This window comes from Bos mutus, chromosome 12, assembly GCF_027580195.1.
Source record: "Bos mutus isolate GX-2022 chromosome 12, NWIPB_WYAK_1.1, whole genome shotgun sequence".
In the NCBI taxonomy this organism is placed as follows: Eukaryota; Metazoa; Chordata; class Mammalia; order Artiodactyla; family Bovidae; genus Bos; species Bos mutus.
Window position 1 is genome coordinate 78,197,417 of NC_091628.1, and position 15,869 is coordinate 78,213,285.

Sequence of the window (15,869 nt, forward strand, 5' to 3'; positions counted from 1 at the left end):
AGGGAACTTCCCCCTGCGCTCATCAACCCCCAGATCAGCGAAGAAGATGATAATAAAAGACAGTCGTCACAGCACTAAGTTATACAGCAATAGATAGCTACAGCCTGTGCAGCAACATACATCTTCATAAATGCGTACGTACCCATGCACCCTTGAAACACACACGCATTTCCAGACACACACACAGATACGCAACCATACAGGGTGGGAGGGCACTAACATACAGCAAAATGCTACTAGAAGTTATTCATGGGCGACGTGCTTTCCTTTATTGTTATATGAGCATTAATTATTATATTCATTTACTGGCTGGTTAAAAAAGAAAGATGGCTTATTTTGGATACCTAGATATGCATAATTCCATATATGTTTGTGAGCATGTGTATATTTTATATATGATGCACACATATATATATACACACAACAAATAAGGTACTATCTGTCTTTCTTATCAAGAACATTCATAAGTCCATACTACTCATTAAAAGCATTCATTTTCATGTTATTCATTTCAAATACTAATAATAGAATAAATTCTGCATTCAAAAATTATTTAAATACCTGTAATGCCTGTTTCTGACTCATCCTTTCTTGCCATTCTTTTTCATCCTCCTCTTCTGAACTGAAAGTCAAACACACCATTTATAATACCTATGATTTAATGATGACTCACAAAAATATTTCTTGAGTGCAAGGCACTGCTAGTTACAGAAGCTACAGTGGTGAATAAGATGGCAAGAACTGCGCCATCTTTGGTCTCACCATATGGTAGGGACACCTGTAAGGGAGCGATCATAGCAAGATCTAACATCTTCCACCACCAGAGCAGAGCAGGTTGCCAAAGGGGCAATTAAGAGTCACCTCACTGCAGGAGCTTTCTGAATTCTCTCGCAATTACATTGCTTGGAGAAAAAAGAAGAAACTAGAACATGTTTTAAGCAAGGACACTACAGTATCAGATTTGAGTTTTAACAGGTTCTACACTACAAATCAGAAACTGGGCCTGATAGGAGTTCCTCCAAAAGGGTAAGATCAGAGATGGAGACAGAAGTGCGGAAGCCAGACCAGTAACCTCGAAACACGGTGATGGCGGCAGCGGGGATTCAAAAGCTGTGTGGCCTCACAGGAGCCCTGGGAAAGGAATGGGGGTGGTCGGGGTTGGGGCGGGGGGGACAAACCGGCCCTCCACCTGCACTTCAACCAGAGAAGCCGCTGAGGATTATCAGCCAGCAGGAGGAAGAGCGACCAGAGAGGTCCCCAGAGAACAGGACCATATGGGCACTACATCAGCCTGAGAATTGCAAAGCAGCCACTGGATTTAACAGGGAGGACATCGTGTGTGCAGACTTCAGTGATGGTGAGAGAGAAAATGCCAGGCTGAGAAGCAGGTTGAGACGGTAGGTGTCAACAAAGAGTCAGAAAAACCAGAATCCACGTCTCCACAAACTCTAAATGAACAAGCTAACACAGGCTCCTGAGGATGAAGAAAGGAAACCACCACAAACCACTAAGGGAGTCAATAGAAGATGCAGCCTTTGAAAACCAATCTAAGTGTCAAGAATGTGTATTGCAGATGCATTAATCCAACACACCTTATCATTTAAGTAAAACATAAAGGTTTAAATCTGTCTGAATGCAGCAATGACATTTTTAAATAGTTAAAACATTTACCTGTTTTTCTCTTTCTCTTGTAAAGGTGGCAAAGCATAGATGTCATCTTCTCTCTGAACTTGAGTAAGACTGGGAAGAGCTTCCTCCCTGAAAAGTACACAGAGGCTTCACCAGAGATGATAGGAAACAGTATTTTGAGAGTCAGTAATATTCCCCATTGAACACACAAACCCAGCTGAGAAGGGGAAACCAGGGTATGGGTTCTGCCTTGCTGGCCTGCTTGCCTCCAGAAAGAGGGAACCTGGTCTTGGCATGAAGAAAACTGTTAGGAGAGTAAAACATACAAGCCATGCAACCTGGCAACTTTTCCTTCTCACTGTCAAAGCTGATTCTCAAAGATCAGAGAACTGTCACCTCAGTTCACTCAGTCAAATGGACATTCCATTGAGTCCTCTTATTAGAGAAAGGGAATCACAGAATTCAGTGCAAACATAAAAAATGCTCATCTTTGAAATGAATGTAATTCTCTGCTTGCCTTTTGCTTTTTAAGGCGGTTTTGATAACCTGTCTTTTCAAAAATGTTTTCAAAAGCTTCTCTGTAGTTGTTTTGGAGTCACTGGCGGCCAAGTCCTTTTTATGCCTTCTCTTAGCCTGTGAGAAGAAAGAATATAGGATTTTATTTTGGGGTATTAGTATATTAAAAACAATTCTGTGGCTTTTTTCTCCATGGAATTTGGTTTGTCTTCTGAGTTTTCAGATTATAGCTGTTTTAGTGTTTTCTCCTAATTAGTGTACAAGTGAATAGCTTCAGGTTTTTGTTGTGTAAAGGACAGCCAGAGTTTCTAAGTATTACTTAATGAATTATTATACAATGTATTTGGGAAACCATTACTTTGTTTCTTTTAAATGTCCTTTAATGTTCCCAAGAAGCCTAAACTTAATACTATATAATTAAGTAAATGCTTCCCTAAAGGGATTATTACATCAATTAACTAGTCTTTAAAATGCTACTGTTAGGTCAAAGCCAATTTCTGGTATTAGTTTTTATAAAAACACATTACTTATATGTAACTCTGCCCTTCCATATCCAAAATGATGTCAAAGGAAATCCTAAAATGTACAGATATACCTTGTAAGAAATTTCTAAACAGGGGAAAAGGAAATAGTCTCTGAGCTTACAGTTAAATATAAGGCAAGACTATCAAAACATTCTTTTTCTTTTTGATATAGTTGCTATACAATACTGTGTAAGTTTAACTGTAGAACACTTAAGAAGATAATCCAAAGGGAAAACTCTTTACTATAACTACTGTTAACTTTAATAGTTTTATTAAACATTAAATATTATTGCACTCATGTTATACAATGTTTTCAGAGGTAACTTTCTTTGAAAAGAAATTATCTGTTTATGATAAATTTTTAAAAGTTGAATTAAATTGGATATATGTCAAAGTAAGTCTTGGTTTCCAAAATTCTAAGAAGAAAATTTTAATTTTAGGTCAATTAAAATTTGAACTAAAATTCTAAGAATGCAGAAAGAAAAAAAAAATATATATATATAACTCTTACCAATGTCTGTTTCTTCAATAGTGGAGCATCCCCATCAAACACAAAAATAGGACGAATTCGGAAAAATAAGAGTTTGCAGAGTCGGTGGAACAAAGTGAGAAGATGGGCGTTTTCTATGGAGTTCCCGTGGCGATCGCGGACTCCTTTAAGAGCCTGGTTTAACCAGATGCTAATATCTAGAAGAATTGTTCATGGAAAACACTCTGCAAATCCTTCCCTCCCCTTACAAATCCCCAATGCCTGATATTATTGAAACATTAAAACTGAGCACTCATCCCAATTCACTTGAAACTGAAAAATGTTCAGCCCTACTGGAATCTCCCTAAAGTAAGTTCACTTTAGTTGGGCTCCTGTCATCACTGTTTACATCCTGAACTGTAAAAGCTTACACAGGCACATGTCTCCTTTAAAAAGTCTAATTGAAAGGAACTTCTTTAAAAGAAACCAGTGATCTATATGAAATTTTAGTAAATTAACCAACTCTTTTGGAGAACGATTTAGCAATTCATAGCAAAACACTTTAAAATCTACATTCTCTTTTATGTAAGAATTCCACTTCCACACACTTATCCTCAAGAAGTCATCACAGACTTATAATCAGAGTGACTTATAAGGTGGTTTTGTTTATAATAATGAAAATATGAAGAATGGAAGTTTTCCAATTGGTCTTTTTTTAAAATTAGATTATGATATCATGATTTGCTGCAATCCAAGTGACCCTTAAGAATAGAAGCTAAGCACATAAAGCAGTCACAAAATATTATTAAAGGAAGAAATAAAACAGGTTACAAAAGTATGGACAGTATAAATCTATTTTGTAACATATGCAGTATGTTAAATATACTTGAAGCTCAGACCTCAAAATATTGGGTTGACACAAAAGATGGTTCAGGGTTTTCCATAATATGTTACACAAAAACCGGAACAAACTTTTTGGTCAACACAATGTTAAGAGTAGTTATCTTCTGCTGTGATTACAACTGATTGCTTTCTTCTTGGAGTCATCTTCTATTTTTAAATTTCACTAAAAAGTGCTTTTTAACTAACTGCTTTCTATTTGTTCCTAAGAGAAGGACACAGCCCTCTGCTGCATTCCCTGGATCTCTGCCCACTCCCCTGGCCCACCATCAGAGTGCTCACTTCCACGGTGGTGGCTCTCAGGCCCTTTCCTTTCCTCCTGTCTGCAGCGTCCATCCAGGCTACCTCTGGCCCCCTGCAACTGCAGCCCCCACAGCCCCGCACTCCAGGCATGGACCTCTGCCCCAGAGCTCTCCTGACCCCAGAATGGATGACCAAGTTGACATCTCTACCTGCTGCTTCACAGTCACTGCAGACTTGACACAAGCAAAACCTGAGATCCATAAAAAAATTTAAAAAAAAAAAAGAGCTCCCTGTCTTCGCACCAGGCTGCTCACACCCGTTTCAGTGGACATCTGTCCAATTCGCTCAAGCCAGAACCCTGAGCGCCACCCCATACCTTCCCCTCACCCAGCACTGCCAGGTCCCATCAGTTCTCCCTTTCTATCTTGAAAGTCTACGTTAGAGTTCACCAACATACCTATAGTGAAAACCCCTGGGAAGCTTCCCTTTGCCTTTAGGATATCATCTGAGGCTCATTCAGGTCTGCGAAGCCCTCAATGAGCTGCCCTCTGCTCATTTCTCCTGGCTCGTGTCAAGCCACTGGGCTTCTCTGGAAGCCTGGAGTCACTGAGCTCCTTCCTTCCTGCAAGGTGTTCACGCTCCTTCCCCAGCCTGAAAAAGCTCCTCCCTCTCTGAGCCCTTGGGCCGAGATTAAGACGTCCAGTGATCCACACTTGTGTAAAAACACCTTGCTGACTTCACAGCAGAAATGCTTCTATGCGCTCGGGGATACATAACTAGACCAAACAAAGCGTTTGCGCTAATGGAGTTTACAATCTAGTGGGGGAGCAGTCCAGACTGTGAGCTCCGTGATGTGCCTAAACCACACTGCCTGGCACGGCTCTCCCTCTCAGCGTACAGAGGAGGCAACAAAGATCTGCAATCAGATGAGCTGAGCAGTTAAAATATTTGTATGAATGACATTACCTAACTTACCACCATAAAAGACAAGGCCCATCAACAATTAACTGAATAAACACTACATAAACCAACTAGTGGACAGCAAGCTAGATTCACTCCTATATTTGTGGGCTACTAGGCATACCCAAAAGCCTAAGGATAGAAGAGTGAAAAATAAAGCCATGAACAAAACAGACAGGGTCCAGACCCCTGAGAAACTTGCAATTCTAATAGGGAAGACAGACAATAAAAATCAAGTATAGCTATAGAATACATTAGGTTGTTGGTAAGTGCCAAGGAAAAAACTAAGAGCAGAGTAAATGGGCAAAAACATGATTGAGAGTCAATGGCTCTTAGGTGGGGGAAAAAAATGAAAGTTAGTTGCTCAGTCATGTCTTACTCTTTTTGACCCTATGGACAGTAGCCCACCAGGCTCCTCTGTCCATGGAATTCTCCAGGCAAGAATACTGGAGTGGGTTGCCATTTCCTTCCCCAGAGGGATCTTTGCAACCCAGGGATCAAATCCAGGTCTCCTGCATTGCAAACAGATTCTTTACTGAGTCAACAGGGACTACATTAGATGGGGAAGGCCTGTCCAAAGAAGTAACACAGATCTGAGCAAATGAGAGAAGACAGTGAGGCTGGAGGTACAGCGAACACAAATGCCCTGGACCAGAAATGTGTTCTGTTCAAGGCCAACGTGGCGGGTGCAAGAGGAGCAGGGAGAGGACGAGATGTATCTGCGGTCACTGGAAGGATGTCACTGAAGGCTCACCCCAGTGGCCAAGTGAGGAATGAACTATCATTACAAGGAAACCTGCTTTAAGCTAGTTACAGTAGCCTGAGTGAAAGCAGAATGCAGTGGTGAGGACCAGAAGACGTCAGCTAAAGGGTCCATCCTGGAAGTATGATTTGGTGTTGGCTTAATTCTATATTGTACTGGGTCAAGATTTCTAAATGCTTTGTTCCGGTTGCTACACCACTGTATTAGATGGAATAAGTTTCTACTTAACTCATTCAATTTTATGAAGTGTTAAGTCACTCAGTTGTGTCGGACCCTTTGCCACCTCATGGACTGTAGCCCACCAGGCTCCTCTGTCCATAGAATTCTCCAGGCAAGAATACTGGAGTGGGTAGCCATTCCCTTCTTCAGGGGATCTTCCCAACACAGGAATTGAACCTGAGTCTCCAGCACTGCAGGCAGATTCTTTGCCATCTGAGCTACCAGGGAATGAGAAAATCTAATTTCAGATCGGTGGCTCTCAACTCTGTTATCCTTTGGAACTAGACATGAACCTTCTGAAACACAGGCTACTAAACCTGCTGTGCTTAGTCACTCAGTCATGTCTGACTCTGTGCCACCCCATGGACTGAAGACCACCAGGCCCCTCTGTCCACAGGGATTTTCCAGGCAAGAATACTGGAGTGGGTTGCCATGCCCTCCTCCAGAGGATCTTCCCAACCCAGGAATCAAACCCAGGCCCCCCACATTGCAGGTGGGGCCTACACAGAGTGTAATACTTTGTTAATAATAGAGTTCAGTGTATTTTACAAATGCTAAGGTCCATAAGAGACAAAAGTTTAATTATTAATTCTTTATTATTTGACACAAACATTTATATTGGATAAATAAACAAGACACTCAGCTGTAAATGGTAAAAAGACCAAACAATTTATTTCAGGGATTCAAGAATAAATTATGAACCTAGTATGCCAAGGGTAATTTCATTAACAAATAAAACCAAAAAACCTGAATACATTTTACAAACTATTAATTCCTCACATGGGCTGGAATGTAAACTGATATAAACTTCTGCTGACGTTTTAAGGGTTCCTGACAATACCGCTTTCATTCCTATGGATAGATACTAATAGTTCCACGGAGAAAACCTTCAGGAAGCAATGGTTTAAGGAACCACTAGAGGGCGGCCACAGCACGTGTACTTAAAACACAAACCTTTGCCACAAGCTATCAGGCATAAAACTTTTAAGCCACCATTCATTACGGATGTGTTTTAAATTACCCACATTGCAAAAAATATATAATTATCATCGTCTTGCTTTACTTAAAAAAACATTATCACTCTTCCATTACATATGAATTGTCTCCAATGAAGTCAATGAATGGCTCCTCCTGCTGAATCCCCACCCCCTCTGACAGTGCATTTACCACAGCAACTACTGCAGCACTGTCTTCTCCACAGAGCATGGAGCCCCTAGTCATACGTCCCAACTTAGGGAACTGGTGGAAGGTACCACCAGCTTCTGGAACAGAACATTCAGGAAAAAAAAAAAAAAAGAAAGATAAAAACAGAAAGATAATGAAGCTGCTGCTGCTGCTAAGTCACTTCAGTCGTGTCCGACTCTGTGTGACCCCATAGACGGCAGCCCACCAGGCTCCCGTCCCTGGGATTCTCCAGGCAAGTACACCGGAGTGGGTTGCCATTTCCTTCTCCAACAGATAATGAAGAATGCCTAACGAATAAAAACACTAAAATTTCAGAAACAGCTTTCACCTGTTTCCGTAATTAGGAAATAACATCTAATTCTAAAGACAAAACCAGCCAAACACGCACACCAACAAGTCCATCACAGAGGTTGGGAGGAAAATAACGCACGGTACACCTTTTGAAATCTTTGCGGTGTTGTAACGTACGAATTTCCTATTCCAAAAATCGTAACAAAAAAAAAGTAAGTTACTTTTAAAAAAAAGAAAACGTAAAACACATGTCCACACACGTTTTTCTTCCTCTCATAAATATAAACGGGCAAGACTCAGGACAGCTGGCAAAACTATTGGTAGGAAGTCGACTTCGTTTTCTCCAGGCTGATCTCCCAGCCAGAATAACACCTTCAGAATTTGCAATATTAACAGGGCCAGACACTATTTCTAAACTCCTTTCATTTAAATATTCCCTTTATTCCTCCCACCAGCTGTGTGTGTAGAGACTGTTATCACCTCCACTTCCCAGATGAAAGAACTGTAGAGAGGCGTAGAGCGCTGGGCCTAAGACTCCAGTCCAGGCAGCTGTGACTGCAAAGCGGGAGGAAATGAGACACTTAGGAAGCGTCCAGAGGAAGATCCTATATCTACTCCCCCCGGCGTGAGACTGCCCCGGGCTGCCCCTCCAACGCCGCTCTGCGCCCCAGGAAAACTGAGAGCAAAAAGCCCTGGCGTCTCACGTTCATGTCTGACAGAAAACACCACAGTTCTGTAAAGCAGTTATCCTTCCATTAAAACAAACAAACCCTGGCGTCCACCGAGCATCCCCAGCGCCGACGCCGCGTAAAGGATACCCACGGCAAGGATCTTCCCCTCCAGCGTCTCAGGGCTGATCTGCCGCCCGGAGCATTCCAACAGCTTCCAGAGCCCCTGAACTCCCATGAGGGAGCTGCGTCCTCGGCGTCGCGGGCGGCTTTTCACTCCAAGTCTTCCCCGCCCGGCTGCACCGCCGTCCCGGGCCCAGGAAGAGCACTCTCGGCTTCTACTCGGAAAGACGGAAAATTAAGAGCCCGCAGCTGTCTAGGAAAAACCGGCCCCGTCGAAATGGGCAGTTTCCAGAAACTGACACGGCCTTGCGGAAGAAAAACGGGACCAGAGAAAACTGGCGACGCTGAGGGGCAAGTCCTCGTCTCCTCCAGCGCTCTGGCCCAAACGTTTAGCACTCTTAACGGACGACCAGGGTGAGGGGCCGGCGCAGGCAAGATTTAACAGCCAGAAAAACTTCCTACGAAAACTCCAATCTCCTCAAGTTCAGGCGTACACGCACGGGAAACGGAGCGCCCCAGATGCTATTTAATGCGTCTCGCAAGGCGGAAGTCCTGGCTCCCCACGATGACGTATATCCGCTGCGCCGATGCGTTCCGGAAGTGAGGGAGTGGTTCGGCCCCTGTGTTTACGGCTTGTTGGCCGCCTTACCTCCTCCACGGAGGCATCTTATTTCTGTTAAACGTTGAAACTATACCAAAGCGTTTTCTTTCAGAAGTTACGGATTTGTACGTGCTCTTCTAGCGTCGGTTTCTTCCCAGTCTGCCGCCAGTTGTGAAAATTCTTGATGCTAAGTATTGTGTATCGCGGGAGGCAATAACTGAAAGGTGGAAGCTTTCAATTCATTTCAGTCGCTTAGTCGTGTCCGACTCTTTGTGACCCCATGCACCGCAGCACGCCAGGCTTCCCTGTCCATTTCAACTCATGTCCATTGAGTTGGTGATGCCATCCAACCATCTGGTCCTCTGTCGTCCCCTTCTCTTCCCGCCTTCAATCTTTCCCAGCATCAGGGTCTTTTCTAGTGAGTCAATTCTTCGCGTTAGGTGGCCAAAGTATTGGCGTTTCAGCATCAGTCCTTCTAAAGAATATTCAGGACTAATTTCCTTTAGGATGGACTGGTTGGACCTCCTTGCAGTCCAAGGGACTCTCAAGAGTCTTCTCCAACACCATAGTTCAAAAGCATCAATTCTTCTGCGCTCAGCTTTCCTAATAGTCCAACTCACATCCATACATGACTGCTGGAAAAACCATACCCTTGACTAGATGGACCTCTATAGGCAAAGTAATGTCTCTGCTTTTTAATATGCTGTCTAGGTTGGTCATAATTTTTCTTCTAAGGAGCAATCAACTTTTTAATTTCATGGCTGCAGTCACCAGCTGCAGTGATTTTGGAGCCCCAAAAAATAAAGTCTCACTGTTTCCATTGTTTCCCCATCTATTTCCCATGAAGTGATGGGACCAGATACCATGATGTTCGTTTTCTGAATGTTGAGCTTTAAGCCAACTTTTTCACTCTCCTCTTTCACTTTCATCAAGAGGCTCTTTAGTTCTCTGCTTTCTGCCAGGCGTGTTGTGTCATCTGCATATCTGAGGTTATTGATACTTATGGAAATCTTGATTCCAGCTTGTGCTTCATCCAGTCTGGCATTTCTCATGATGTACTCTGCATATAAGTTAAATAAGCAGGGTGACAATATACAGCCTTGACATACTCCTTTCCGGATTTGGAACCAGTCTGTTGTTCCATGTCCAGGTATAACTGTTGCTTCTTCACCTACATACATATTTCTCAGGAGGCAGGTCAAGTGGTCTGGTATTCTTATCTCTTTAAGAACTTTCCACAGTTTGTTGTGATCCACATAATCAAAGGCCTTGGCATAGTCAAAACAGAAGTAGGCGGAAGATTTGGTTGATTTTTTTTCATTAATAAGTAGGTAGTTATCTGAAAATTTGTAGTAACCAGATAGTAATATGGTTTAAAATTTTAGCCCTTGAAGTACATTTTTCTTCAGCATTTAAGAGGCTTGTAGGTCAGAAATAACAAGAAATTCATTGCCAAAGTAGCTCCTGGAAAGGTGGTAGATTGGACCCTCAGGCTAGATTCAAACCGCCACCAAACCACTTATGGTGTTTAGCATTGCTCAGATCAGGTTTGTTCAAAACATCTTTCTTCATCTGTAATAGGCGGGCATAGAAGCAGTCTTGCAAACTGTTTCAAGCAAGGATCATAGGTAATGTTTGTGAAGTACTTAACCACTAGTGGTCAATGAATGGTAGCCTTTTCGTACATATTGGTTCAGATTTGGACTATTGAAATTAGATTAAAATCAGTGAAAAGAAATGATTGGAAAATAAGTTTTTAGTGAAACTATTTTTTTGCCCAAACAGATGGTTCCCAGTAGCCAGGTTTCCTTGACCTGTGTACTCAGTTGCTCAGTCACCTCAGACCCTGTAACCCCATGGACTGTAGCCCACCAGGCTCCTCTGTCCATGGGATTTCCCAGGCAACAATACTGGAAAAGTGAAAGGAAAATCAAGTCGCTCAGTCGTGTCTGACTCTTTGCAACCCCATGGACTGCAGCCTCCCAGGCTCCTCCGTCCATGGGATTCTCCAGGCAAGCATACTGGAGTGGGTTGCCATTGCCTTCTCCAATGCATGAAAGTGAAAAGTCAAAGTGAAGTCGCTCAGTCGTGTCCGACTCGTAGCGACCCCATGGACTGCAGCCTACCAGGCTGCTCCATCCACAGGATTTTCCAGGCAAGAGTACTCAAGTGGGGTGCCATTGCCTTCTGAAGTTTGTAAAAACAAGTAGTCAATGTGAGCATTTGAGTACTGTAAGTGCTTGTAAAACCAGAGCAACATTTCTTGGATACAAAATGTATTTTTGAAGGAACATCAACTGAGGAGTGTTCATTTGATTAATAAGGAGTTGGTTCCTTTGGTTGCTGTTTAAAGGGCTTCCCAGGCAGCACTAGTGGTGAAGAACCTGCTGCCAATGCAGAAGACATGAGAGATGCGGGTTCAGTCCTGGGTCGGGAAGATCCCCTGGAGGCAGGCACAGCAACCCACTCCAGTATTCTTGCCTGGAGAATCCCAAGGACAGAGGAGTCTGGTGGGCTACAGTCCATAGGGTCACAAAGAGTCAGAAATGACTGAAGTGACTTAGCAACAGCAGCAGCGAAGGGCTCTCTATCAAGATTCTGCCAGGAGAATACACATTATATAGGCTAATAATAATAACAAGCATTTAAATAGCAATTGCTCTCTAGAAAGCACTGTGTGAAACACTTGACACGTATTAACTTACTTATTCTTCAAAACAGTTTGTGAGATAAGTACTATTATCCCCATTTTAGCCAATGAGGAATTATGCACAAGAAAAACAATCTTAACTTGCCCAAGATGATAACAGCCAGTTAGTAGCGAGCCAGTAATATGAACTTTCATTGCTTCTATGGAGACCCCTAAGAAAAACTGACCAAGAAGTTACGACAGGAATGTTACTAATCTTCAAAGAGCAATGTGCAGTCACTGGCTTACAGATTCTGGAAAAGCAGTCCCTATAAACCTCAGTGTGCTCCTCATAACTGCCAAACTTGTAAACCAAGTTATTAAGTGATCATGTATATTAAGTGTTTTATAAAAGTTGATTATGGCCAATAAGCAATATATATAAATGCATCCTCTTTTCCTAGATGTTACTGTGTTCTTTGTTTTATGTTGCATTTATTTCCATTCTTTACCAACCTCTTCTCTGAAATATTTGGCTGAGCTATATGAAATCAAGATTTGACCTCCAGAAATCACAGTTTTCATTTGGTTCAAGCTAAAGAATTACATTTTCTATTTCCTGTTATAAAGTCTTACAAAAATCTAAAATTACAGACATATACCTATAGTCTCACTAATTATAAAAGTCAGATGTTTCTTATACTACTCAGGCAGAATTGACAAATTCTGTCATGTACCTCTGTCATATACTTCAAATTATAAGGCCACTCCATCCTTAAAAGTTCAAAACATTCACATGATTAAAAGTAGAAAACAAAACTTTATTGATGAAAACTTCTTAAAAGTTCCAGTATGAAGTAACAAAATCAATGACCTACAAATCTCTTTCAGTCCTTGACCTTTCAAGCAAAATATTCTCTTCAGAAAAATGCCCATTTCATAATATCCCCATCTGTAGGCTAGGAGTATCTGAGTGGATACATGGATATAAAATTCAAAAGAGAAGGAAATGAAAATATTTTCAAAATAAAAATCTGAACCCTTTCCTTGAGGTGTATTGCAATATGGTTACCAACATATTCAGCACCTTGTAATAATCAAGTTACTGACTGGAGTCCTGGAACAGCCCCTGGAATGAAAGGACAAAAGATCCTAGTTGTTCATGAGTCACAGGTTGGCAGAAGAAGAAAAACTGACAGCAACTGGACAGGAGCTCAAATACATGAAATCCACACGTTCTGAACAATTACACACTCTCTTCAAACAGCTAATAGTCTATATGGTTTTACAAAAGGAAAGAGCTCAGAGCCTGGAATATGGATAGTTGCCCTCTGAGTGATGGGCAGTCCTAACACATCTTAATGCTTTTTTTTATCAACACATGACTCCATATGGGGGGACCAGTCACATATCACATCTCACCTCAAAGGTTACTTTGGGTGTAGAAACTTCAGGTGTCACTTGTTATTTTGTTGTTTTAGTTGCTAAGTCATGTCCGGCTCTTCTCGACCCCATGGACTGTAGCCGCCAGGCTCCTCTGTCCATGGGATTTCCCAGGCAAGAATACTGGAGTGGGTTGCCATTTCCATCTCCAGGGGATCTTCCCAACCCAGGGATCAAACCCATGACTCTTGCATTGGCAGGCGGGTTCTTTACCACTGGGCCATCAGGGAAACCCACTTGTTCGTTTACTCTATCCCTAAACCAAGGTTTATTGTAGACTTATAGAAGTCTTTCAAGACCTAAAGTTCTTGTCAATATGTAACAACAACATACCAAGAAAGTCCAGAACACCTGAGTTGATGCAGGAAGTCATCCATCTGCACCAGCAGAAAAGATCAGTGCCTGGAGTCTTTTCTCTTTTGCCTCTTTATTGAGAATCCTGAGAAAGTTAATCAGGAAAAATACGAGGCAGGCAAGATACTGCTACAAGTAAAAATGAATTTCTAGACTCACTAAGTTATTTGAAATGAGCTTTAACCCAAGAGAAAAACTAGAAGTCAACAGCCCCAATTTTCTTTAAAGGACAGAGAGTGAGTACCTTAAATTTTGAGCTTAGGAATAAAACTGCAACAAATATCTGGGGGTCAAGTCATGAGAAGTCCCTTCATGCTTAAGTATTTCAAATCATGATGTTATTGAATGAAATTGTGTCTGATTTGTTTATATGTAATTTTATTGGACTTTGCAAAACTGTCCAGAATGTTTATATACTCTTAATTTTAAAAGGACAAAAAAAAAATCTGTGCTTATCTGTTTATATGTCTGAAATCACCCATCCTATTCATATACAAGCTTATTTACTGGAGGAACTACAAGGTTATGTTTTGCCCCACAAGATCTGTTCCTATTTAACATAGACTTAAAATCTCGTACTGCCTTAACGCAGTCCTGCATCGACCAGCTGTGTGTGTGACCCCCAGCGTAGGGACCCAGCATGGTCAGTCATTCCCCTCGTAATCACTGTAACCATGGTAGCCACTGTTCCTTCTCTCGTGGATACTGGACATCTTTTTCCATGTTGAGTCCTGATGGAAACCAGTACTAAAAGACCGGCCCAGGCGCCCGTGCTGCTTCTTGGAGATATTGTCCTCACTCTCAGATTTGGCAATTCCATGGGCATGCATTGGAGGCTGTGATTCCTGTCTAATAGTTCCAAACGGAAAGTTCCAAAGGCCAAATCTTTGCCAGCTAAGTCTCTGGAATGCTATGATGCAATGCAAGTTTCCTCCAACCTAAGAAGAAAAAAAAAATGTTGGGTTCAGAAAACAAGAGGAAACTAGTTATACTATGTGGGTTCCAATGAATTCTCTTATTTTCCCTCCTTCATGCATGCATGCTCAGTTGTGCTGTCTTTGCAACTCCATAGACTGTAGCCAACCAGGCTCCTCTGTCCATGGGATTTTTTCCCCGCCGTCATCTGCATCTAAATAGTATTTATCCTTTCCGACATCATCAGATCACACTACCCAGCATCTTTCCTGACCAGCTGCCTTTACAAAAATATAACAATGTCCACAGGAGCCAAGACCCCTTCCCCGCCCCCATTTGCCTCTCTACCTCTCACTCACGCTCGGTGCTCCCACATTGCCTAATCCAAACACCAAGATCATTCCTCTTCCTCTCCCCACTATGTGTTCTTCACATGTTAGTGGGATTATAGCGACGGGCTGTCTCCTCAACCCACAGAACATACCATTCCCTGAGAACCACCCACAGAGGCCTTGTTGGTAAACACGGCTCTGCCCCAAGGCCACAGTTAATGCCCCGGGAGTCAGCACCTGACTCCAGCTGGGCCACCACTACAGAACTGGGCTGGAGGCAGGCCCGTCTCAGTCTAGACTGTTCTTCTGAAAGGGAGACCTAAGTTGAAAGACGATGATCTTCAGGAAGCAAAGAGAAAGACAGCTGAGAACGAGATAGACTAGCTCCCTGCCCCGATAACATTTCTGCCTGGCACCTGGCTGGACTTCTTGCCTTTTTTAAATTTTAAATTAGAAGATAATTACTTTACAATATTGCAGTGGTTTCTGCCATACATCATCATGAATCAGCCACAGGTATACATTGGTCCCCTCCCTTCTGAACGTCCCTCCCTCCTCCCACCCACGTGCCACCCCTCTAGGTTGTCACGCAGCACAGGCTTTGGGTTCCCTGCATCATACAGCAAATTCCCATGAGCTATCTATTTTACATATGGTAGTGTGTGTGTTTCAGTGCTATTCTCTCAACTCATCCCACCCTCTCCTTCCTCCACTGCGTCCAAAAGTCTTTTCTTTATGTCTGTGTTTGCGGCCTTGCACGTGGAATCAGTACTATCTTTCTATACTCCATATATATGCGTTAGTATACAATATTTGTCTTTTCTCTTTCTGACATACTTTATTCTGTATAAGAGGCTCTAGGTTCATCTACTTCATTAGAACTGACTCAAATGCGTTTCTTTTTATAGCTGAGTAATATTCCATTGTGCATATGCACCGTAACTTCTTTATCCACTCATCTGTCAATGGACATCTAGATTGCTACCCCGTCCTAGCTACTGTAAATTTCCTTTTAAAGACACGTGTCCTTGGTTTTCACTTTTCTGTCTAAAATGGTCTGAACTGGGTTTCTGTTATTTACAACCTAGAGTGCTGACGAAAATGA

The 15,869-nt window shown here is 42.2% G+C and overlaps 1 protein-coding gene across 2 annotated transcripts in view; it reads right to left on the reverse strand.

The window, feature by feature from the left end:
- Positions 1 to 15,869, reverse strand: part of BIVM (basic, immunoglobulin-like variable motif containing) — a 69,787-nt gene that overhangs the window by 18,769 nt on the left and 35,149 nt on the right. The window contains exons 10-14 of one of the 2 annotated variants that reach the window (XM_070380763.1): positions 14,224 to 14,455; positions 3,181 to 3,356; positions 2,147 to 2,262; positions 1,672 to 1,758; positions 562 to 622 (exon numbers count right to left, since the gene is read on the reverse strand). In XM_070380763.1, the coding sequence (XP_070236864.1) occupies positions 562 to 622; positions 1,672 to 1,758; positions 2,147 to 2,262; positions 3,181 to 3,356; positions 14,224 to 14,455 (672 nt within the window). Of the gene's footprint in view, positions 1 to 561; positions 623 to 1,671; positions 1,759 to 2,146; positions 2,263 to 3,180; positions 3,357 to 12,517; positions 14,456 to 15,869 lie in introns of those variants that run through there. The other variant, XM_070380762.1, reaches the window with a different exon arrangement.